At 35.1% G+C, this 25,231-nt stretch overlaps 1 protein-coding gene across 6 annotated transcripts in view; it reads left to right on the top strand.

Annotated features, from left to right (window-relative positions):
• UBR2 (ubiquitin protein ligase E3 component n-recognin 2) overlaps positions 1-25,231 on the top strand; it is a 117,904-nt gene that overhangs the window by 38,275 nt on the left and 54,398 nt on the right. For 4 of the 6 annotated variants that reach the window (XR_015768354.1, XM_028097730.2, XM_028097731.2 and 1 more), the window contains exons 5-11: positions 6,499-6,629; positions 9,116-9,254; positions 10,168-10,230; positions 14,311-14,431; positions 16,141-16,248; positions 16,721-16,809; positions 17,907-18,005. Coding sequence is in view for 5 of the 6 variants with exons in the window: in XM_028097730.2 (XP_027953531.1) it covers positions 6,499-6,629; positions 9,116-9,254; positions 10,168-10,230; positions 14,311-14,431; positions 16,141-16,248; positions 16,721-16,809; positions 17,907-18,005 (750 nt within the window). In the remaining variant the exon portion in view is untranslated. Of the gene's footprint in view, positions 1-6,498; positions 6,630-9,115; positions 9,255-10,167; positions 10,231-14,310; positions 14,432-16,140; positions 16,249-16,720; positions 16,810-17,737; positions 17,837-17,906; positions 18,006-25,231 lie in introns of those variants that run through there. The other 2 variants (XM_028097729.2, XM_028097732.2) reach the window with 2 other exon arrangements.

The following is a 25,231-nucleotide window of genomic DNA, read 5'->3' as shown; positions in this document are numbered from 1 at the left end:
TTTCCCATACATATATACCTATGATAAAATTAAATTTATAAATTAGGCACAGTAAGAGATTGATAGTAACTAATAATAAAAAAGAACAATTATAACAGTATATTATAATAAAAGTTATGTGAATGTGCACTCACTCATTTGCTCTTATAATATTGTACTGTGATGATATGAGATGATAAAATGCCTGCCTACTTTGATGAGATGAAATGAGGTGAATGCCGTAGGCATTGTGATGTAATGTTAGGCTACTGTTGACCTTCTGATCATGCATCAGAAGAAGGACTGTCAGCTTCCAGTCTGCAGTTGCCCTGGGAGTGCCTGAAGCCGTGAATAAGGGGGACCTTAATGTATCTGACAAGGGTCTAGTATCCAGAATATATAACAACTCAAGAACAAAACTGCAAACGACCCCATTAAAAATGGGCAAAGGACTCGAATAGACCTTCCTCCAAAGAAGGTATAATACAGATGACCAACAAACACATGAAAACATGTTCAGCATCATTAGTTATGAGGGAAATGGACATTGAAACCACTTTACACCCACTAAGATGGCTATAATCAAAAAGAAGGAATGTACATGTTGGCAAGGATGTAGAAAAATTAGAGCCCTTGTACATTGCTAAATGGGATGCAGAATGATTCAGTAATGTAATATTACTCCGACATAAAAGGGAATGAAATACTGATACATGGTACAACTTGGATGAACCTGCCAAAACTTGCTAAGTGAAAGAAGCCAGGCACGAAAGATCACATATTGTATGATTCCATTGATATAAAATATACAGAAGAGGTAAATCTGTAGACAGAACTCATACTGGTGATTGCCAAGGGCCAGGGAAGGAGAGAATGGGGAAAAACTGCTTAATGGGTATGGGGTTTTACTTTGAAGTAATAGAAATGTTTTGAAATTCTATAGAGGTGCTAGTGGTACAACAGTATGAATGTAACAAATATCACAGAGTAGTTTTTATGTTCTGTGAATTTCATCTCAATAAAATATTTGAAAAAACCTTAGGACTTTTATCTTTTAATGTTTGTTTTAGAGTAGACTTAAATAATTTTCTAAGAAAATTTGCTTGCTTTTACTCTGTTGACTTTATCCTCGTACATTAGTGGGGTAGCTATCAAATAGTGCCGACTTGAGTTAATTTCCTGAATTTTAGAAAGATGTTAGCAAGACCACCTTCCTGGCTGAAATTATATGATCCTGCCTGGAGAATACATACTAAAGCAACTTGACAGAGAATAAAACCTCCGGACTCTGCCATTTAATTCGTATAAGAAAAATGAAGTCCTCAAGGATAAGACCATAAGAGAAACTATTTTTAAAATAGCATTATGTTTAGCATTCCTGGTCCCCACTCACTAAATTTATACATATATCTAGGTTTTTTTATATTTTATGCTTGAAATGGAAGAAAGCTATCTAATATTTGCAGCATACTTTTTTAAATCTGTCTTAGAATTGTTTTTATTGAATGTAATTTTTGTTATACATTTGACTTGCATCTTAAGAAAAAGTTGGAAAAAACTTGATAATATACTTCTGAGGGATAATGCTTAGCAGTTCCATAGGTCTTCTCAACTATGGGCATTTGGGATGGGACATTTTTTATTGTATAGGCCAGGGATCAGCAAACTGTGGCTCCATCGGCCAGATCTTACCTTCAACCTGTTACTGGCACCACCATAAGCTAAGAATAGTTTTTACATTTTTAAATACTTGGAAAAAATCAATAGGATGGTATCCGTGGCATGTGAAAATGATAGGAAATTAAAAATGTTGGTGTCTATAAACAGAATTTTATTGCAACACAGCAATGATTGTGTTATTGTTGATTGTGTTTCCTTTTGTTGAAGCTTCTGGGAAACGGAGTCAAATGTTTGGAAACAGAGCCTGTCTATAGTAGCTATTTGGAAATTATATGATCTGCCTTTATAATAAACATGTTATCTTGATTTCATTTTATTTTCCTACCTTTATTCTGGTTTTGCCCTCTTTGTACACCTATTTTGTAATACTTTCTTCTTACGTTGGATGTATTCTTAAGTTGCTGTAAATCCTTTTTGAAATGCAATTTAATTCAATAACAAATGCACTGAATGAACAACCTCAGTGAAGACTTTCTTTTTTACCTGAAATTTTTACTTAACAATGCTGCTCTCATCTCAAATGCAGGTTTGTGATTATTAACTAAATATTATGCTAAGTACTATATTGTGTTTATTTCATTTAATTCTCAGAACAGCCCTGTAAGATAGATACTGCTGTTATGAAAATTTTATAGCTGCAGAAGCTTGAGTTTTAGAGAGACTAAAAAACTTGCCCAAAGTGTCCTCCTTGCCCAGAGTGTCTTAAATGGTAGTATGGACTCCAGTAATGGAATTCTTTAACAGTACCTTGCAGTGATTTGATTTTATTCTCCAAATTTTTATTTAACATGCAGTGTAATATTAGTTTCAGGTGTAGATTTTAGTGATTCATCACTTACATACAACACCCAGTGCTCATCACAGCAAGTGCTGCCCTCCTTAATACCCATCGCCTACTTAACCAACCCATCCCCTCACCCACCTCTCCAGTAACCATCAGTTTGTTCTCTAGTTAAGAGTCTGTTTCTTGGTTTGCCACTCTTTCCCCCCGTGTTCATTTGTTTTGTTTCTTAAATTCTACATTTGAGTGAAGTCATATGGTATTTGTCTTTCTTTGACTTATTTCACTTAGCATAATACTCTCTAGCTCCATCTGCATTGTTGCAAATGGCAAGATTTCATTAGTTTTTATGGCTGAGTAATATTCCATAGTGTGTGTGTGTGTGTGTGTGTGTGTGTGTGTATCACATCTTCTTTGTCCATTCAATAGTCAGTGGACATTTGGGCACCTTCCATAATTTGGCTATTGTTGATGATGCTATGTTACACTGATTTTATAAATAATTCTCAGCAGTGAAATTGGTTTTTTTAATAAAATTCTAATTTTCAAATCCCAATAATAAAACAGATAAAAGTAGAATTTTTTTATTCCAGCATAATTAACATACAGTGTTACATTAGCTTCAGGTATGCAATATAATGTTTTAACAGTTCTGTACATCACTCACTGCTCATCAGGATAAGTGTACTCTTAATCCCTTTCACCTGTTTCACCCATTCCCCACCCACCTCCCCTCTGGTAAACACCAGTTTGATTCCCTACAGTTAAGAGTCTGTTTTTTGTTTATCTCTTTTTTCTTTGCACATTTGTTTTGTTTCTTAAATTCCACATATGAGTGAAATCATATGGTATTTGTCTTTCTCTTATTTCACTTAGCATTATACCCTATAGATGCATACATGTTGCAAATGGCAAGATTTATTCTTTTTTATGTCTGAGTAATATTCCATTCTGTATATATGCCACAGCTTCTTTATCCATCTATCAGTGGACGCTAAAAGCAGTATTATTAATGAATTTATTTTTTATCAGTTGAAATGTGTATTACTTGCCAGAAAGTCAACTTTGAAATAGGTGAAGTTGTTTCAATGACTATTTAGTTTCTAGTTTATTACTAGTTTTAGTTGGGCAGTATGGAGAAAGTCCTTATTCATAGCTTATGTGCATATGACAATAGTTAAAATTGTTATTGTAATACAGTATATGCTTATATTTTAAAAATTCAAACATAATAGAAACGACATAAAAAACTAGTTTTCCATTATTCCCACTGCCTTCTAACATAAGCACAGATAACCTTTTTAGTAATATGCCTTGTATTCTTCTAGCTTGAAAGAAGAGTAACTCACAGTTGACTCACTGACCAAGGTTTGCTTTCTATAAAATAAATGAATCAAAGAACTATAATTATTAGTCATAATTGATAATACAGTATAGAATGAGATGATCGTTTATTTACAAATTCCAACTGACTTGTGCTATCATAAGAGCACTTTGAGCAGAAGTCTTTCTTAGCATTTAATTTACCATTGTACATATGAGTAGACTTACATAGCCTAGCATCCTTTCACTGCAGAAATTTTTTTTTTTTTTAAAGAGAGAGCACACATGTGAGCAGGGGAGGCAGGAGGGGCAGAGGGGGAGAAAGAGAATCTTAAGCAGACTCCACGGTGTGCATGGTGTGCTTGGAGCCTGACAGGGGGACTCGATCTCACGATCCTGAGATTGTGACCTGAGCCGAAACCAAGAGTCAGATGCTTAACTGACTGTGCCACCCAGGTGTCCCCAGAAATAATTCTTTTTAATCAGTGACCATTTTTCAAGACGTTAACATGTGTGCACAAAGACGGCAGAAGAATCTTTATTCCTAGCCCTGCCCCAAACTGGGTTAATGTAATAGTAAAATTACTAGTTGGTAATCCCCAATATGTAATATTACACATCTTAGAGTATATTTTTATATTACCATTTTAAAATATAGATAATTATATATTTTTAAGCTGGTGTGTAATTCAAACAAGAAACAGCTCTACCAGGCCCAGCTCTACCTGGGATTTTGTAGAACAGTTTGAACACTACTGGCTTGGATTCTCAAGAATTGGCATTTGTTTCTGTTTCAGGACCTGTTCCATTCTTATAAATTCTGTTTATTGTAATTCTTTCATTCTCTAAATGTCTTGTATTATGGGACATAATTGTGAGAAATGAATGACTATATAGCAAGGTAATATCACTAAGGAAATTGAGCTTTGATTCTACTTTCTATTTTGGTGTAGCAAGAGGTTCATATTATTACTGTTTTTTTAAGATCTTTTATTTATTTGACAGAGCGAGAGAGCACAAGCAGGGGGAACAGTAGAGGGAGAAGGAGGCTCCCTGTTGAGCAGGCGGCCTGATGCAGAGCTCGATCCCAGGACTCTGGGATCATGACCCGAGCAAAAAGCAGATGCTCAACCATCTGAGCCACCCAGGCACGCCACCCCCTTTTTTCTTAAGATTTTATTCATTTGTTAGAGAGAAAGTGCACAAGCAGGGGGAGTAGCAGGCAGAAGGAGAAGCAGGCTCCCCACTGAGCAAGGAGCCTCATGTGGGACTCGATCCCAGGACCCTGGGATCATAACCTGAGCCAAAGGCAGACATTTACCCCACTGAGCCACCCAGGCATCCCAAGGTTCATATTATTATTAATACCCATTCTTTTATCAATCCCCAGGAGGTACCAGTTTTAGTTCCTTCTTTGTATGGATGGTTTCACTATGTTAATGACTTCTAGTCTCTATAAGAAATAGTAAAATAAACTTTGCTAGTAGGATAAAAAAATTTTTTTTCATGGAACATATAAAGCCGACCACTGAGAAGAGTTGTAGGTAAAAAGTGCTGTAAGACTTAGAAAAATCTCCTTACTCTTCTTACTTTTCTTATGTTCTTCAAGCTCTATACCCATTTCTTTTAGGAGTCTTTGTCTTTTTTCCTCCATTCTTTTTGTTCCTCATCTCCATGTATTTTGTATCAGTTCCACTAGGCTTATCTTTGGTGAGGATGTACAAAAATACTGTATCCTTTATGTATATTTGCAGTAATGTGTTGATTCCCATTCCATGATGTTGGAACATACTGATTTGCCTTTTTTTTTAAGAGATATTTATTTTAGAGAGAGAGCATGTGCACAGGCAGGGGGAGGGGCAGAGGGAGAGGGAGAGAGAATCTCTCAAGCCAGCTCCCCACTCAGCAGGGAGCCCGATGCTGGGCTTGATCTCACAACCCTGAGATCAGGACCTGGGCCGAAATCGAAGAGTTGGATGCTGAACTAACTGAGCCACACAGACGCCCCAGAACATACTGATTTTCTTATTTGAGAAATGAATATAATACTACCTAGCCATTAAGCTAAATAACAAGCAAAGCATTAAGACTAAAATCGTGTAAGACATTTTGCCTAAACTTAGTGTATATTTATAGTAATACTTTTTCACATCAACCTAGAATTTTTGTGACTTACTCCCTATTAAGTATAAGGTGCAAAGTTCCCCATTCCATACATAGACGATGTGCACTGCTGAAAGAAAGTAGACAAGGGAGTGATTTCTTATGGCATCAAGGGGCAGTTTTCTGACCTTGCTGACTTATCCCCTTTAGAGTCTGAAAATCAGGCTCTCCTTTATACCTATAAAACTAAATGTTGCTTGTCTGTCCTTAGATAACCTTCCTTTGTTTATTCTGGAAATTGGGGATTTGTAGGATATGAAGCTATAAAGATAGTTTGCTGTTAGGTTTTGAAGATCCTGGAGTGCCATTCTAAAATTTTTAGATTTATTCATTAGGCATTGGGGTGCCATTGATTATGTTCAATTTATTCAGTAATTGGAATCATTATGAACAAAATGTTTCAGGAAGCTTGATTTGGTAGGCTGTAATGTACAGGATCAAACTGAAGAGAAGCCGAAGCTGGAACATCAGTCAGCTGTTTACTGTAGTATTTTCAGGGGTGGGGGCAGAACAGGAAAGAGGAGAACTAATGTGCATTTAAGATGGTTGCAATTTTTTTTCTGTTCTTTCAGGATCCTCTTGTGCATTTATCAGAAGACGTGATAGCAAGAACCTACAACATTTTTGCTATTATGTTTCGATATGCAGTAGAGATACTAACCTGGGAAAAAGAAAGTGAATTGCCTGCAGATTTAGAGATAATGTAAGTACAACCCATTTATTTTTTGTATTCATATTTGCTCAAACTCTGTTTTAACCATTTTGATTCTAATTCCTCAGATTAAGTTTAATACAGCTAGGATAGAACATACTCTTTTTTAATAATTAGTTTTCAATAATACTTTATTTCATAGTTTTTTAATATGTGTGATCCACTTAGGTGGTAGAAGTTTCTCCCTGTTAATTGGTTAGTTTACTTAAGCCCCGTGTTTCAGGCACAGGCAGTTTTCTGTTCTTTGTGTGATAAACCTGGTAACTCTCACATTTTTACTGTTTGCATTTCGATTATTGAGGAGGTCGCAAACCTGTGACCAGAGAGCTGGATTCTGCCATAGCTGTATTAGGGTTAAGGGCTTACTTTTCCATGTGATATGCTTGCTTCAAGCAACCTTCCCTTTAACTTCTAATTCTAACCAAGTTTGTTGAAGTCCTGTTCATATTTAAGATTGATTACAAGTTGAAGTGAGGGTCTGATGAACCTCAGTGGTTTCTTTTTTGCTTTTTCAGTAGTGTCCTAGATACTTAGGTGTGGGTTAAGTGTTTTTATAAAGTGAGGTGTTAACTGTACTTTTTTGGAAATGTTGAAAATAGTGCCTTATGAATTTATCTTTACATATATCCACATGTGCCATATGAATCTTCACATATATCCATATATATCCACCTACATCCATATATGCCATATGAATATATCTTCACAATTTCTTGCAGGTATTGCAGGTTGGTTTCCAGACCACTGCAATAAAGCAAGTCAAAGAAATTTTTTGGTTTCCCAGTACACACGAAAGTTATGTTTACACCATGCTGTAGTCTGATAACATTATGTATAAAAAACAAAGTACATAACCTTAACCTAAAAATACTTTATTGCTAAAAGATGCTAACCATCATCTGAGATTTCAGTGAGTCATAATCTTTTTCCTGGAGGAGGGTCCTGCCTCGATGTTGTTGATTGTGACTGATCAGGGTGGTGGTGGCTGTGGGTTGGGGTGGCTGTGGCAGTTTCTTAAAATAAGACAACAGTGAAGTTTGCCGCATTGATTGGCTCTTCCTTTCACTTGAACACTTAGAGGCCATTATAGAGTTTCAGTATTGTGTCTCGGAATACGGAGGCCCAGGGAGAGGGAGAGAGACGAGGAAACAGCTGGTCAGTGGGGCAGTCAGAACACATACAACATGTATACTTAAGTTTGCAATCTTAAATGGTTGTGGTTCCTGGTGCTCCAAAACAGTTATGACAGTAACATCAAAGATCACTGATCTCAGATCACCATAACAAATACAATAATGATGAAGTTTGAAGTATTGTAAGAATTACTAAAATGTGATACAGAGACATGACATGAGCAAATGCTGTTGGAAAGATGGCTTTGAAGAGGCTTGTTCAACACAGGGTTGCCACAAACCTTCAATTTGTAAAAACAAACAAAAAAACCCAAAACCCACAATATCTTCAAAGTGCAGTAAAACAAGATGTGCCTGTACTTCAAGTTGGGAACCATTGATCAAAGATCCAAATTTAGACCCTAGAGAATAGAAGAGTTTTGTTTTTATTTTTTCATTTCATTGTAGGTTCAAAACCACCAGTATAGAAGGAAAAAGAATGTAACTTGCTTCTCTTGTACTGTTTTCCTATCTTAGTAAATGGCATCCCATCTACCCAGAAACTTGAATCACCTATACCCATTTAGATTTCAAGTCCAGCTGGTTCTCCCTGCATCAAATCATTCAACTTCTGTTCCTCTCCATTATTACTCTCCTACTCCAAATTAATTAATTTCATCATTGACAACATTGCCTCCCTAACTGAACTGCCGTATCTATTTTTGTCCCTCATGATTCATTCTCCACATGGTAGCAAAGTGAACTTAAAGGCAAATTTGACTGTTATTTTTTTTTAGTATCTCTAATGTAAATCCCAATGTGGGGCTCGAACTCCTGACCCCGAGATCAAGAGTCACATGCTCTTCTAACTGAGCCAACCCGGTGCCCCAGTGGATTGTAGAATATTTAAGCAGGATACCTGGTGCTTACCCACTAGATGCCAGTGACACTCCTGCCCCAGTCATGACAACAGAAAATGTCTCTAGACTTTGCCAAGTGGTCATCTATGAGAGATAGAGGAAAATTGCCTCCAGTTGAGAACCATTGATAGCCAATTTTGACTTTAGGTCTCAGATTACTTCTCTGGCAGTTCTCTGAAGTCCCAGACCTGTTTTACCCTGTTGCAGCATTTTGTTCTTCTTGATAAAAGCCAGTTCACTTAGAATTGCATGTCTAATATGTATCTTCCCCAACAGATGGTAGTGTCATAGAGCATGGGGATGGGACCCCAGATGACTTTGTTACAGATCGTGCCCAGTACCTAACACATTCCCTAGAACTAGAAACAAGTATGCTCTTACTTAATCAGCCTAGAGCTAGAGAATATGCAATTAGATAATATATAATTAATGTTTTATGCCACAGAGAGAAGAGGGATACCTACTATTGCATGCTGTTCAATGATGAGGTGCATACCTATGAACAAGTTATTTATACCCTTCAGAAAGCTGTTAACTGTACACAAAAAGAAGCCATTGGCTTTGCAACTACAGTAGATCGAGATGTAAGTAATTTCATTATATTGATGTGACATAATAAATTTGAACTTTTATTACAGGTAAGCTATTCTGGGAAAGTTGAATAGGCTATTTTTGTTTTAAAGATTTTATTAATTTGAGAGAGTGAGTGAGAGAGAGAAAGAGCACAAGTAGAGGGGAGGAGCAGAGGCAGAGGGAGAAGCAGACTCCCCACCAAGCAGGGAGCCCAATGTAGGGCAGGATCCCGGGACTCTGGGATCATGACCTGAGGGCAGATGCTTAACTGACTGAGCCACCCAGGTGCTCCTAGGCTATTTTTTTCTTAAATTTCATTTGAATATTGGTGCAGATATATATTGGTTATAAATGTAAGCTGTTGTCAGATAGAAAGTTTAGGAGGAAATGTAGATACAGTTGCTCTCATTCTACCCAGTGATTAGAAATCCTCAGTTATGGGGCGCTTGGGTCGCTCAGTCGGTTAAGCATCTGCCTTCAGCTCAGATCATGATCCCAGGATCCTGGGATCGAGTTCCGTGTCAGGCTCTCTGCTCAGTGGGGAGTCGTCTTCTCCCTCTGCTCCTACCCCAACTTGTGCTCTCTCGCTCGCTCTCTCTCTCTCACTCTGTCTCTCAAATAAAGAAATAAAATCTTAAAAAAATATATATTGGGTTATGAAAGTAGAAATTATAGCAACCTAGAAGAAAAATGTTATATCGTTTAAGGAAATATACTTACTAATGTTTTGAAAATATTAGGATGGCTTTGAAGGAAAATATTTTAATAATTTACTTTTCATCATTGAATAGAATGAATGTTATAAAAATTAAAACTGACCGGAGTTGTTATATGCTCAAATATGTTTATTTGTTTACTGGATGAAAAGTTATTAATACTGAATATAATGTTTTTACGTTAATTTAAAATATCTTCATTTACCAGGGACGTAGGTCTGTTCGATATGGAGATTTCCAGTATTGTGAACAAGCAAAATCAGTAATTGTGGTAAGTAATTTAAAAACATGCCTACACTGTTATTTTTTTTACTAGTTTAAAACTTGTTCCATGTTTTGGCATTTATGAACACATTTTTCTGCCTTCATGAATGTAATGCCAACATCAACCAAAAATCATGTTTAATGATATGTTTCTTGAACATTGTATTATTGCTCTATCTAGTTTTTTTAAGGTATATAAGATTAATATTGAAAATGAATGTTTACATGAGATGTAGATGTTCTGCCTTCCAGTTTCTGTATCAGAGACATCTTAGTGTTTCATTTTTGTTTTGTTTTTGATAGGGTGTCACGTTACTTTTTAGGACTTAAACTGGCCTTTAGCACCAAGATTAGAATTCAAGGGAAGTTGTTTCTTGGTAACTTATAGCAAGGTATGCTGCATATACTAGTAGTACTTAGTGTATTATTTCTCTAAAGAAAACTATTCCCTGCATTTATATTTATTTTAAAAATAAGAATTATTTTAAGCTATTCCATGTAAATGAATTTTATATAAATGTCCTTTTTTGGTAAATATTTTAAATATGCAGATAAAAATGCCTGTATGCCCACATTATGCAGCATTTTCTTCATACTTTACGTAAATAGTATAGAGGACCCTTTATTATCCCTTCTTTATCCCATTCCCTTTTCTCCTACCCTAGGGATAACTACTTTTATTCATTCATTTGTTCGTTCTTCTGCGTGCCTTTATACTTCCTTTTATTAAATCTGTCAACATTATATGTATTGATTTGGAGGCCTTTAAACATTTCATAATGTTTCATAACAAGATTCATACTGGATGTATTATACTGCAACTTTCCATTTCAGTGTTGATACTAGGTTTATGTATGTTGATGCATGTACCTGTGAAGCATTCCATTGATAACTTTACCATAATTTCTCCATTCTCCTGCTGATGGACAATTAGGATAATTCCTTTTTTTTTTTTTTTTTTTTTTTTTGCTAACCGTCCTGCTGTGGACATTGTTTTTTCTCTTTGTTGCATAGATGCAAAAGTTTCTCTAGGGTATATACCAAGAAATGGGATTTCTGAGTTGTTAGGGTATGAGCATTTTCATCTTTACTAGATTTTGCTAAGTTTGTCTCCAAAATAGTGGCACTAATATACATGCCAACCAGGGTGTATAGAGAGTTCCCATTTCTCCACAACTTTGTCAAAACTGTATGTTGTCAGATTTTTTAATTTTTGCCAATTTCATTTGTATGAATGGCATCTCGTCAATTAAATTTGCATTGCCTTACTTATGAGTATCTTATTTCATATATTTTTTTAAGATTTTATTTATTTGACAGAGAGAGCACAAGTAGGCAGAGCGGTACACAGAGGGAGAGGGAGAAGCAGGTTCCCCATTGAGCAGAGAGCCTGATGCAGGGCTCAGTCCCAGGACCCTAGGATCATTAGGGGTTCTTTATGTAACCTGAATTGTGGTCTTTTGTTGCAAATATCGTTTCTCAAGATGTGGCCTAATTCACGTTCGTCTCTGGTGCCTTTCGTTGAGCAAAAGTTTTAAATTTTAATGTAGCAAAATACATCTTTTCTTTATGATTTGTACACTTTATGTCTTATTTAAAAAATTCTTTCTTGATGTCTGGACATACTCAATTTAATAATGCACGAGAAACTATACTGTGGTTGAGTAAAAGAATATTTCCATTTTTAGGAAATGCAGACTGAGTGTTAAGTGATAAGGAGGCATGATGCAGGGTGCATATAACATACCCTCAATCGTCCTTCAGGTTTTTTTGTTTTGTTTTGTTTTAAGTGCATATATGTCTATCTGTGGAGAGAGAAAAGGTGGAAATGAGAAAGCAGTTGGGATAAAAGGTTTATAATAGATGAATCTGAGTAAAGCTCAGATTTTTCCTTATATTGGTTGCTTTATAACTTCTTATGTTTAGTAGTATCATTTCAATTTTTCCTTTAAAAAAATTAGTATTTATAATCTCTAGTGGCATGTATGTAGATATATTCATAATATAGAAAAGAAAGACCAGAAATAGATACTAGCTAGAAGGAAAATCTAGGAAACTATAAGTACATTCTAAGGGAGGAGGAGAGCTTCTTAACCAATACTAGAACCCCAGGAGTTAAAACAGAAATGTATTTTCTGGCTACATAAAAAATTAGCATAGCAAGATACTCCATAAACAAAGTCAAGAGACAAACAGTAGATTTAGCAAAATTATTTCTAACATAGAGGATGGACATTTAATGTTTATGATAAACAGAATACTCATAGATTGTCAAGTAGGGAACAAACAATGAAATAGAAAAATGGACATAGGTTATGGAAAGGCAATTAGAGCAGAGAAAAATCTAGGCAGTACTGACTGGTATACATGAAGAGACTCACTCATTAGTAATCAGTAAAATGACAGGGAGATTTCATATTCATCAGGTTGGAGAGGTTAGAGTAACAAAATACCTTACCGCCAGAGATGCGGAGAATAGGAATGCTTGTGTAAAATAAATTGCTACCGGATTTGGGGAGATAATTTAGTAGCATCTATCTATTCTTTCCTAAGAATTTATCCCATAGAAATGTAAGCACTAGCAAGTGTGTATACAAAGATGTTCAGTGCTGCTTTTTTTGTAGTCAAAGAAGACTGAAAACAAAGGGAATATGAATGCCCTTCTCTAGAGGATGTTTGAATAAATCCACACCACAGAATATTATGAGTCATTAACCCAAAAAAAGTGGTTAACGCAAAGATGCACAAGAGTATGTATAGTATCCCATTTCTGTAAATCAAATAAAAATCTTTATAAATGTATACATATATAATACATAGATAGAGAAAATATGCAAAGATGTACTGTGTTAATGTGGGTTATGGGGATGGGATGAAGTTGGGGGTAGAAAGATGATCCAAACAAAAAATGAGAAGGGGGAATAAAAATAAAAAATTGTGATAGACTTAAGTAGACATTTCTTCAAAGAAGGTATACAAATTACCAATAAGCTCATGAAAACATGCTCAACATCACTAATTAGGGAAATACAAATAAAAACCATGATGAGATACCACCTGATACCCATTTGGGTAGCTATTATAAACAAAGAAAAACCATAACATCACCACAGGTGTTGGCAAGGATATGGAGAAATTGCAACCCTTGTGCACACTGCTGGTGGGAATGTAAAATGGTACAGCTACTATGGAAAACTGTAATGTGGTTCCTCTAAAAATTAAAAAGAGAATTACCATATGATTCAGCAGTTTTGCTTTTGGGTATATGCACAAAAGAATTGAAAGGAGGGTCTAGGAGATATTTGTACACCTATGTTCATAGCAGCATTGTTATTCACAGTAGACAAAAGACAGGACAACTCAAGTGTCTATTGATGGATGAATGGATAAATAAAATCTATATACATACAATAGATTATCATTCAGCCCTAAAAAGGAAGAAAATTCTGATGCATGCTACAATATAGATGAACCTTGAGGACATTATACTAAGAGAAATAAGCCAGTCACAAAAAGATAAATACTGTATGATTCTGTTTATATGATACCTATAGTGTTTGGTGGGTATAGAGTTTGGGTTTTTCAAGATAAAAAGAGTTCTGGAGATTGGTTACACCACAGTGTGAATGTACTTAACAGTTCTGAACTGGACACTTAAAAATGGTTACATTGGAAATTGTAGTTTATTATACAATAGGGGTTTTTTTTAAGTATTGATAACATCACTTCTGTACAGTGAAGCAAATTACTTAAATAAATATGTAATTGCATTTAAGAAATTAAAGACCTAGAACAAATGTTAGCATTTAAATAATTTCTAATTGGTGGGGCAGATTTTCAAGTATAGGACCAAAGATTAAGGTTACTCATAAGCTATAACTTCTTACTTTTTTGTAAGAATCCTAAGATTCTTTCTAGATCCTAAATTAGGATCTGAGTAAAGCAAGCCAAGTGGTATTTTTCTTATACTCATACATGAAAAAAAATTCTCATGTAATGATGAGAGTATAATTATATTAAATAAAAATACTAGCTTTTTTCTATAAGATAGCCTTTTTGTTTTTTCATTCTGCCATTTCTTTTTAAGAGAAATACCAGTAGACAGACAAAACCACTCAAAGTTCAAGTTATGCATTCGTCTATTGTCGCACATCAGAATTTTGGTTTGAAACTTTTGTCGTGGCTGGGAAGTATTATTGGATATTCAGGTAGGTTCAAAAAACTTTTGGAAAAAATATCAAGTGAAATAATTTCTTGCTTTAATTTCACATTTTAAAATACCACCTCAGAATATCTTTATGCACAGAAAAACCCATGTTTCTCAAATTTTGATCCACAGGATTTTTTTATATGCATACAAAGGATTCTGTGTTCAAATAAATGCAGGAAATACTGGGTTAAACAATAGTAAATGACTTTAATATGCTAATGAAATCTAAATCTCACAGACTTAATAAAAGAACCTTTTTTTTTTTTTAACCCCATTCTGTGGAACTCTGTTCTACTGAGCAAGCTGGAAAATACTACTGTAAATAAAATCTAAATGATTAGCAGTTTAAAGGATGCAACACTAATGCTGATATCTTTTGTTTTAACTCCTCCAACTTTTGATTACTGATAATTTGCAACTCCAAACACTTGCAGATTTGAAGTTACTGATTTATATTTGGTATTTTTTGTCTTTCCACATTCCACAAATTAGATAATCTTTTTAATGTTTTAACAGAATGAAGAACCCACATGGCTAATGCCAAAAATACAAGTTTGGTATATAAAATAGAACACTAAAGAGAAAAATAGGAATAGATCTAAGCTATCTGTCATACTGTTCTTTAGAAAGCAAGAGAAGTGGTTTGGATAAATGACATTCTGATGTTTATTATAAAGAGAATTCTAAAATATTTGTATTAAAAGAGCATTGCCACATTGTGAACGGACAGTTGAAAAAATATGGAGGTATTGAAATTTAGGAGACCATGTTTGCTTGACTTTTTAAATGTCTCTCCAATTATTTTTCTTATCCTCAATCTTTTGTTTTGGTGTTTTCCATTGGATACCTATGCACCAAGTTCTGTGCTAGAGTAGTAATGAATAGTATCATGGAAGCAATTTCCTGCCAAAATTTTTTGGAGATATTTACCCTTAATTATTTAAAGATTTTGTCTCTTATTTAATATTTATATACGTATTTCTCTTTAGCTTTATAAACAATTTCTCTTTGGTCACTTTTATAATTTTAAAATTACTCCATTTTTTTCCTGATTTTGTATGTTTATAGAAGACTAAAAACTGATTTTAATTATAAGCATGAAACATAAAGGTATTAAAGTTTTGGTTATGTTAATGCTTATGTTAATATTTGAAGAACTTTTTTTTTTTAAGTTCAGCATTTAGAAGATGTAGGACTTTGTTTTCCAGGACCTTTCACATCGTAGGTACACATAGGCTCACAGGGAACATTTGTTTAATGAGTGGAAACATTTTGCATAGCACTGATAAATGGACTGGTATTTATTATAGTACAGAGGCCATGCATTCTTTTTTTTAAATGGTAGCACAATTATATATTATACCTACCTTCAATTATCATGGGATGTAACAATTTTATTATAATCTGGTTTAATTAACATAGGTGCTTAAAGAACTGTATTTAAATTTTTTACAGCATAAGAGGTTGTTGCCCTTCTGACAGGCTTATATTTCAGTATTTTGGAATAAGTGTTGGTGTATAATGCAGGATTTGGAATTTTTCTCCTTTTTGTGAAAATGTTAATATGTTTACTTTTCCTGAATAAATTTGACCAGTTAGTAAACATGTAAAACTCTATAGGTTCACTGGAACATTTCTATTAAAATGTCATTTTATTTTAATACTTGAAGTTCCTATTTCATTGACTACTTTTCTTCCTGTTTTAAGATGGGCTTCGCCGCATTTTATGTCAAGTTGGTTTACAAGAAGGGCCAGATGGTGAAAACTCTTCTCTAGTGGACAGATTGATGCTTAATGATTCCAAATTGTGGAAAGGTAATCTTTTAACTACTCTCAAGGTATAGGAGAACCTTAAATAAGTAATTGGGAAAAGGTTTTTTTGGTTTTTTTATTTTTTCATTTGGGAAGGCATTTATTAAATATATTTATAGTTTTTAGAATTAGCACATGTAGTCTTATTATTTGGAAAAAACATAAACAGGTTTTGGAGTCCATGACCCAAATTAAATAACCTTTATATTTTGTTAGAAAACTATTTTTAGAAGAACTAATTTTTTAAGAAGCAGTCTGCTTCTCTCTGCCTTGCCTCCCTGCTTATGCTCACTCTCAAATAATACATAATAAATACTTTTTAAAAAAAGCAGATTGCAAACATTTTATACTGAAGAACACATTTAGAGTTTTGCTCTTGAGACTTAAAATACATTTGAACATATAAAAACTTTGAAAATGTAATTTTTGGCTTGTTTGATACATTCTTAGTTTACATCTACTCTTTTTGTAAAAGGTGCTAGGAGTGTGTATCATCAGTTGTTTATGAGCAGTCTACTTATGGATTTGAAATACAAGAAATTGTTTGCTGTTCGATTTGCAAAGGTAAGTAGTCTCTCAGTTTGAAATTTAACAAAGTAGGTTATATACAGAGTAAATATAATCCATGATTATATCCAGGCTTTATAATATTAGCAACTAATAGTAATATGTCACTGTGTTGATTTTAAATTCTAAGAAACTTCAGTAGATGATCTTTTTATCTTTTATAAATAGAATATAATTCCAGCAGTAAGGCTTTTTTTTCATCACCTGGATACAAATACCCAACTGTGAAATGTATATGATATCAAATGATAAATGAAGAATTTAAACCTATGCCATTGTGAATTATGTATGATATTATTCCCATTAAAATTTGTATAAGGGGAAGATAATCTTAGCTGAAATGACATGTATATATGGATGTGATTTAAGAATCATGAACTCTTGGTTGTCAATATTGTTGAATTATATTCTTCTCCCTTTTCATAGTATGTGTTTATTTTTTTAATTCACCTGAATTAGGAGTTCTTAATCAAGGAAGCATGTAAGGATAATATGGGGAGCTCTTTCAAAATATATGTCTTTGTGTCCCATTCTCAAACTTAATGAGACAAATTCACCAAGAATGGGTTCCAAGCATGTGTACTTGGAAAGAGCCATCAGGTGATTCTGATATATATCCATAAGAAACAAAAATCTGGTTTCATGAGAGACCATGTAGAGCTGCTGTGATTTAGCCCTACTGGTGTACAGTAACATCCCAGGATTTTAGAAGCTGTTACTCCTATTTGAGCTCATAAATTGCCATTGTGCTCAAGAAGACTATATAGTGAATCAGTATTTATACAAAATTTATTGGTAGAAGTCATTTCGTTATCATTCTCATAGCAGTGTTATCTTATTGACTCCTCCAGCACTGACTTTTCATTATAATCCTTAAACATTTGGTCAAAGTGGATTAGAGGTGAATCTCCCCCTTGTTGTTTAGAATTACCAGCAGTTGCAGAGAGATTTTATGGATGATGATCACGAGCGAGCAGTGTCCGTGACTGCTCTGTCTGTCCAGTTCTTCACCGCACCTACTCTGGTGAGTAGTGCTTGCCTTTTCTTTGTAACTGATAGCTGGCACTCCTTGCCTTTTTTTGCCTTCTTAATAGAACTATGAGCGTTTGCAGAGTGATTATGTGACAGATGACCACGACAGAGAGTTTTCAATCGCAGACCTCTCGGTTCAGATATTCACGGTTCCTTCACTTGTAAGTACTAAAAGACTAAGAAGAACTTTCTTGTTTGCCATTGACAGAAGTAAAGCTTTAAAATACTAGAGAATGAAGATCTGTATATTCCTGAATAGAATAATGTTTTATTAATGGGTGATTGGACTTCAGACACCTTCAGCCATACTAGAACATAGCCTTCAGTATGTAATCTAGAAAGAAAAAATCATTTAAACTTAATCTGTACATTCTCTCACTACTTCCCTGAGGTTTTGAACTGGTAAGTTAAAAATTAAGCAGTTTGGTTTAACAAATGTATACATTAGAAACAGCATATTATATATAATCTCGCATTTTGAGAAGCTCCCTTCCCCCCAGTAGGGGAAGGGGTAGCTAAGGCAATTGAATCACAGTGATTGTGGGTGGTCTTATACTAAGTTTTACTAGTTGCCTGGGAAAGCATCACTGTGTTTTAGTGCTATTCAGTAATTAAAATTCATATTTAAGTTACTTAACAAAAATGTTTTGAAATCTATTATTGATTGAGCACAGTTCTAAGCTTTGGGAATACAGCGGTGAACAAAAACAACAGATGTGGTCCTTGCCCTCATGGAACTTAAAATAATGGGAAAGACTCACAGAATTGGTTAATTAAAATTATAATGAAAACTAAGAATTTGGTTGTTTTGCAAGAGAATAATAGAGAGATCTGACCTTTTCCCAAAGTTCAGAGAGGGATTCTGTAAGGAAGGCACCATTATGTGGGGTCATGAAGGAAAGTTCATTTAAAGGGACCAACACTTAAGCAGGTCCTGAAGTAGGAAAGTTCCTATCCAGGAAACAGAAGGAAAACCAGCACAGTTGAAGATCTTTCAATATGGAATAAAATGAGACCAGAAACGAAGGCAGGTACTTAATTGTGTAGTATTCTAGGGTTATTTTCCTTAAAAAGTTGCATTTTCCAGTTTTTTTGTTTATTTATTTGTTTTTAACGAGTGTTTTTCCCAGGATTACCTTTATGTTGAAGGATGTATTCTAGTACAGTTGAAGCTGTCTGTACCCACTAATGAGATACTATAGGCCAAGTGAAGGATTTTGGTTTTATGGGAAAGCAGTGAAGAGTTTTAAGTGGCATTTACATCATCATGTTTGTGATTTTTAAAAGATCATGCTATGCTGTTTGTAATTTGGAGAACAAATTGACAGGGGGGCAAAAGTGAGTATGGGGAACCTAATTAGAAGCTGATGCAATGATCCAGACAAGAATTGGTGGTAACTTGAGCTGGGATTGTGACAGTGGATATGAGTTGTGAGAGAGATTTAAGTGGTAAAAGCTACAGAATTGGCCAGACTTGGGTTTGAGGGATCAGTTGGTGATTGGTTGTTCGATTGGAGGGAAAGGGTAAAGATGACTCCCAGGTTTGTGACTTGCAGCCCAGTGGATGTCATGCCACTTGGACAGGGGGTTTTGGAAAACGAGTAGGATTTGTGAAGAGAGAAAGCGATGGCTTTCATTTTAGTCAGGGATGTTTGAGAAGTCTCTGGGATATTCCCATGTGTGTTCCTATCTGTGCATCCTCCATTGATCTGTTTGTCCATTTCCATGTCAGTACCCAGTTTTAATAATTTTAGCTTAATATTCTGTTTTGATATCTTGTAGGGCTAAATCTTCCATTTTTCTTTTCAAATAATTTCTTTAATGTTCTCAGGCTTTTTTTTTTAAGATGAACTAAAATCACAAAAAAACACATTAGGATTTTGATTGAAAATGTATTTAAAGATACTTTGGGAAGAACTGATATCTTTGCAATATTGAGTATCCTCATCCAGGAACATAATTTGTCCTCATTTATTAAGTTTTATATTATGCTCTTATTACAAACTTCATAGTTCTTTTGTTACGGGTCTTACACATTTTTTATCTGGCTATGTCTGGTATGTAGGAAAAGCACTGATATAAAATGTCATCTTGTATCTGTCTGGTCCTCTTAATTAACATTTCTTCTAATATTTTGTGTTGATTCCTTGGGATTTTGAGTAATCTACAAGTAATTTTTGTTCTAATATTTCAACTTTTATTTTTTGTTTCTTGTCTGATTCCTTTAGTTAAAACAGTAGACAAATAGCATATGTACTCATTTATTCAGAACTTACTTATTTAGCACCTTTACTGAGTAGGTACTGTTGTGGACTCCGGAGATAAATACTGCAGTAAACGAAGCAGACAAAAGTCCCTGTTCCCATGGAATTTATAGTCTAATTGGGAAGAGACAGATATACAAACAGTTGTATACCATTTATAAATCAAGTGTTGGTAAGTGCTATGAAGTAGAAAAGCAGGCTAAGGGGATAGAGAGTGACTGTGAAAAGGTCATATTTTATACAAGGTTATCAGAAGGCCTCTCAGAGAAGTAGTGTTTGTACAGGAACCTGAAGAAAGTGAGAGATGAGTAATGTGACTAACCGGTGGAAGAGCTTCCTGGGCAAGTACAAAAGTTCTGAGATGAATGTGCACTTGGCATTTTGGAAGAAAGAATCCCAAACAGGCCAGTGTTGCTAGATAAATGAAGAAAATGGTCAATGACATCACTGAGTTTGGGGATAGGGTTGAAGATGGAATGGGCAAGGCCATTGTGAGAGCTTAGGTCTTTTGTCTAAAGAAAGTAGAAAAAGGGAAATAATAAAGAGCAGAAATTAATAAAACAAAGCAAATATACATAAGAAAAAAATCAGTACAACCAAGGGTTGGTTCTTTTAAAACAAGGAAAAGGAATAGATATCTAGAAAGACTAATATAAAATAGAAAACCTTAATTTTAAAAAGGGCTGCAAAAAAGTATAGGCCTTACAGGTATTAAGTAGAAAATAAGACAGTATTGGAACCAACTTAAATCAGTATAATTGGAAATTTGGGTGAAATGAACAGATTCCTAAGAAAACCCACAGGTTATTAAAAGAGAAACAAGAAACAGAAATTTTTAATTATTATAAAAATCTTCTCACAAGTCCCCAGGCCCAAGTGGCTACACTGGAGAATCCTTCCAAATATTTAAGAAATAGTACCTGTCTTACATAAACTTTTCCAGAAAACAGAGAAAGAGAATATACTGGCCAGTTTAATTGAATTCTCTGTTATCTTGATACCAAAACCCAACAAGGCAATGTATAAGAAAATTACCATCTAATCTCTCTCACAGATGAGGTTGCACAAATCAAATCAGGCAATATAGAAAAAGGATAATACATCACAACCAAGTTTGGTTTTTTCCCTTAACGAAAGAGTAGCATATAACATTTGGGGGGAAAAAATCAGCTGGCATAACTCACCTTATTAATGGACAGAAAAAAAATTACATCAAATGCTTTTTCCAAATTAATGAAAATTCAACACTCGTAATTTAAAACAAAAAATACCTCATACCTACGAATGAAAGAGAACTTTAATCTGATAGAGTACCTAAGAACATTCTACGTAACATGAGTATTAAAAGCTTTTCCCCTGAGATCAGGAATAAGATTCCTGCTTTTATTCACCATATGATGACTACCATTCTTTCTGTAATTTCTTGAGATAGATGTTTAAATTGTTGGCTTTCAGCCTTTCTTTCCTGATAAGGGCATTTAATGCTTAAGTTTCCATCTAATCATAACGTTAGCTGCATCCCACAAGTTTGTAATGTCTTATTTTTACTATACAGTTCCAAAAATTCACTGAGTTCCTTCGTGATCTCTTCCTTGACCCATTTGTTCTTCTTTGTGATTATACTTCTTAGAGATGTATTGCTAAATTTCAAAACAGCTGGGCATTTTCTAATTATTTTGTTACAAATTCTAGCTTAATTTCACTGTGGTCAGAGAACATGCTGATTTCAGTCCTCTGTTGAGTCTAGCTTTATGGACCAGAATGTTTTCAGTTTTGATAAATATCCTATGTGAACTTGAAAATAATGTATATTCTCTTATCATTGGGTGCAGTGTTTCTGTATGTCACTTAGGTCAGGTTTGTTCATTTTCATTGTGTCTTATATACTTACTAATTTTCTTATTCCGCCAACTATTGAAGTATCTTAGAGTTTCCCACAGTGATCGTTGGATTTGTCTTTTTCCTTTTAGTTCTGTTTTTATATACCTGCTTTATATATCTTTATGTTATTGAATACATACATATTTAGAATTGTACCTCCTAGATTAATCCTTTTATCATTATGAATTATTTTTTTCATCTCAGATAATACTCCTCACTTAAAGTAATTTATCTGATACTACAGCAACAACTCCTTTTTTTGGTTAGTGTTTGCATAGTATGTCTTTTCCATTGTTACATTTTTAACTTTTTTTTTTTTTTAAGAGAGAGAGTGTGGGGAGTGGAGGGAGGGGCAGAGAGAGAAGGAGAGAGAGAATCTCAAGCAGGCTCCACACCCAGCGGTGGCTCAGTCATTTAAGCTTCCGATTCTTGATTTCAACTCAGGTCTTGATCTCAGGGTTGTGGCATCGAGCCCCATGTCAGGCTCTGTGCTCAGTATGGAGTCTGCTTGGGATTCTCTTCCTCTGCCCCTCCCTCTGCTCACACACACATGCTCTCTTTCTCTCTCTAAAATGGATAAATAAAATCTTAAAGTCATAGTCTGATAATGTCATTATCTAGATCATTTGTAGTTTTATTCCTATTTAAATTCTTTTATATTTTTGCCCCTTTTGATTTTTTAGTCATTTGAAATGCTTAATAACTTTTTATTGACATTTGTCTTAGGTTTCAGCAGTCTTGCTATGATTTATGTAGGTTTGATTTTCTTTACAGATATTGGAGTTTGTAGATATTGTATCCCTATGCTGGTGGCTTTCTCAGTTTTGGAAATTTTGGAGTCATTCTCTCCTCAAATATGGTTTCTGGGGCGCCTGGGTGGCTCAGTCGGTTAAGTGTCTGCCTTCGGCTCAGGTCATGATCTCAGGGTCCTGGGATCGAGCCCCACATCGGGCTTCCTGCTCAGCGGGAGTCTGCTGCTCCCTCTCCCTCTCCCCCTGCTTGTGTTCCCTCTCCCACTGTATCTCTCTCTGTCAAATAAATAAATAACATCTTTTAAAAAAAAAATAAGGCTTCTGCCCCATTCTCTTTCTCATTGCCTTCTGGTAGGATGTTTTTTATTACAAAATCTTAGACACTGCATGATATCTTTATCCTAAGAAGATTCCCCTTAATGTTAGGCAGCTGGAATGAGGCCCATCACCTTAGTCTAGTTAGGAATTGACATGACTCCAGGTTGTTTTGGCTAGACTCTGTCTTCTGAGTCATCCTCACCCCTGCAACATTACCCTCTAAGGGTTCCCAGTCAAGAGCCTAGAGAGTTCACTTGAGTTCTTCCCCTCTCTAGGGTCCTGAACTAGTTTTGTTTCCTCCGCTTGCTAAAACTGCCACATTGCTCCTTTGCTCTTCTAGTCTTTCTGCTCTTAGATTTCTAAGGCCTGCACAGCTTCAGAATTTTGCAGATGTCTTATGGGGAAAGCTGAAAGGAAGTTGGACTCCATTCCTACCCTTCTGTTCTTACTAGAGTCCTGGCCACCCCACTCCCCACACCAGCTAAACTTAGGTTTTTCTCCCTGTTAGCAGTGTTGTCAGACTCTTTCCCAGGATCTTCCATCTCATTTTGCCCTGCTCCCAGAAGAGTCAGATGCTGAAGGAAAAGCAGCTGCAGGTTTTTGGCTCATCTCCCTCTGCCGTGGCCCTTCTCTATGGTTTTATCCCCTCGAATTCTTACTGCCTCAGCAGCTCTCTGATGATTTCAAACTTTTTTTCCTAATTGATCTTTTCTGGTTGTTCTTGGGGGGAAATGTTGGTCAGCCTCAAGTTTCTTCCATCATGACTGGAAGCAGAAGAGTACATGGATAGTTTCTTGAAAAAGCACCATTAGTAATTCATCTGCCTATCCCTGCTTAAAAATCAATTGCCGAGATATTAGTGAAATGTAATATATCAGTAATAGAATCCCATATATTGGTCTTTTGGGTTAACTGAAAATTCAGTCTTCATTTTTAAATAGGCTGGTCAAGAACCGATACTAATAATTCAAGTGATTAACAGTTCTTACTTTGTTCTAAATTGTTTTTATTAAATGTGCCCTAATTTATAGTCAACATTACCCTTTATGCTCTATCATGTTTAGTTTAACTAAAAGTATGTTCACAGGCCATTATTATTCAATAATGTTTTTCAGAGGGGCAGTCAGTTTGGTCATCCGACTCTTGATTTCAGCTCAAGTCCTGATCTCAGGGTGGTGAGATTGAGCCCCATGTTGGGCCCTGTGCTCGTTGTGGAGTCTGCTTGGAATTCTGGCTCTCCCTCTGCCCCTGCCCCTCCTGCTGTGCACGCTCTCTCTCAAAATAAATAAATAAATAAAATCTTCATAAAAAATAAAGATTTTTCAGAGTCTTAGCAGGGACTGTGGCCCATTTTGAATATGTAATGAGCCTTGCAACACAAGATTGAATACAAATTACATAAAATGAATAAAATTGTAATTAAGGTGAGTAGCAGAAATGTTTTTTTATTATTTTTTTTTAAAGGTTTTATTTATTTGACACAGAGAGATAGCGAGAGCAGGGACACAAGCAGGGGGAATGGGAGAGGGAGAAGCCGGCTTCCTAAACTTGATGTGGGACTCAATCCCAGGACCCTAGGATCATAACCTGAGCCGAAGGCAGACACTTAATGACTGAGCCACCGAAGCATTCCACAGTATATATTTTAAAGCAAAGAGAATTGTAGGCATTTAAGAATTAAGCAGTTTTTTAGGGTGATAAGAAGTACTAGAACTATATAATAATGTTAGATATTTAATGTCAAAGATTACCTTGAAAGTTTAGTGATAATCTAGGCATGAGGTGATAAAGCCAAGCACTTAAAGTGTTTTGTTCTTCTTTTCTGTTGTAACTTTGGAAAATATGCTTTCTCTAGTTTTCTTTTTAGAAGTAGAAATGCCTTGAATAACTCCCCTCTTTCAGTGGGACAGTACTAATGGGCATCTTATTGATTTTTTTTTTTAAGTTGGCACCCATGACAATCATAATCCAAAACAAAATTATGCAGTGGATAAACCATCTCTTTTAACATTCATCTGAAACTGAAAATGCTAAATAAATGCTTTGGTTGGTGGGATTTACATTCTACCAATATTAAATTATCTGTTCCAGGGGCACCTGGGTGGCTCAGTCATTAAGCGTCTGCCTTCGGCTCAGGTCATGATCCCAGAGTTCTGGGATTGAGTCCCACAT

The sequence above is a fragment of the Eumetopias jubatus genome, unplaced genomic scaffold, assembly GCF_037043125.1.
Source record: "Eumetopias jubatus isolate StellerSeaLion01/CBP00866 unplaced genomic scaffold, mEumJub1_p1.0 scaffold_6, whole genome shotgun sequence".
Lineage (NCBI taxonomy): Eukaryota > Metazoa > Chordata > Mammalia > Carnivora > Otariidae > Eumetopias > Eumetopias jubatus.
This window is presented reverse-complemented; position numbering and strand designations above follow the sequence as displayed.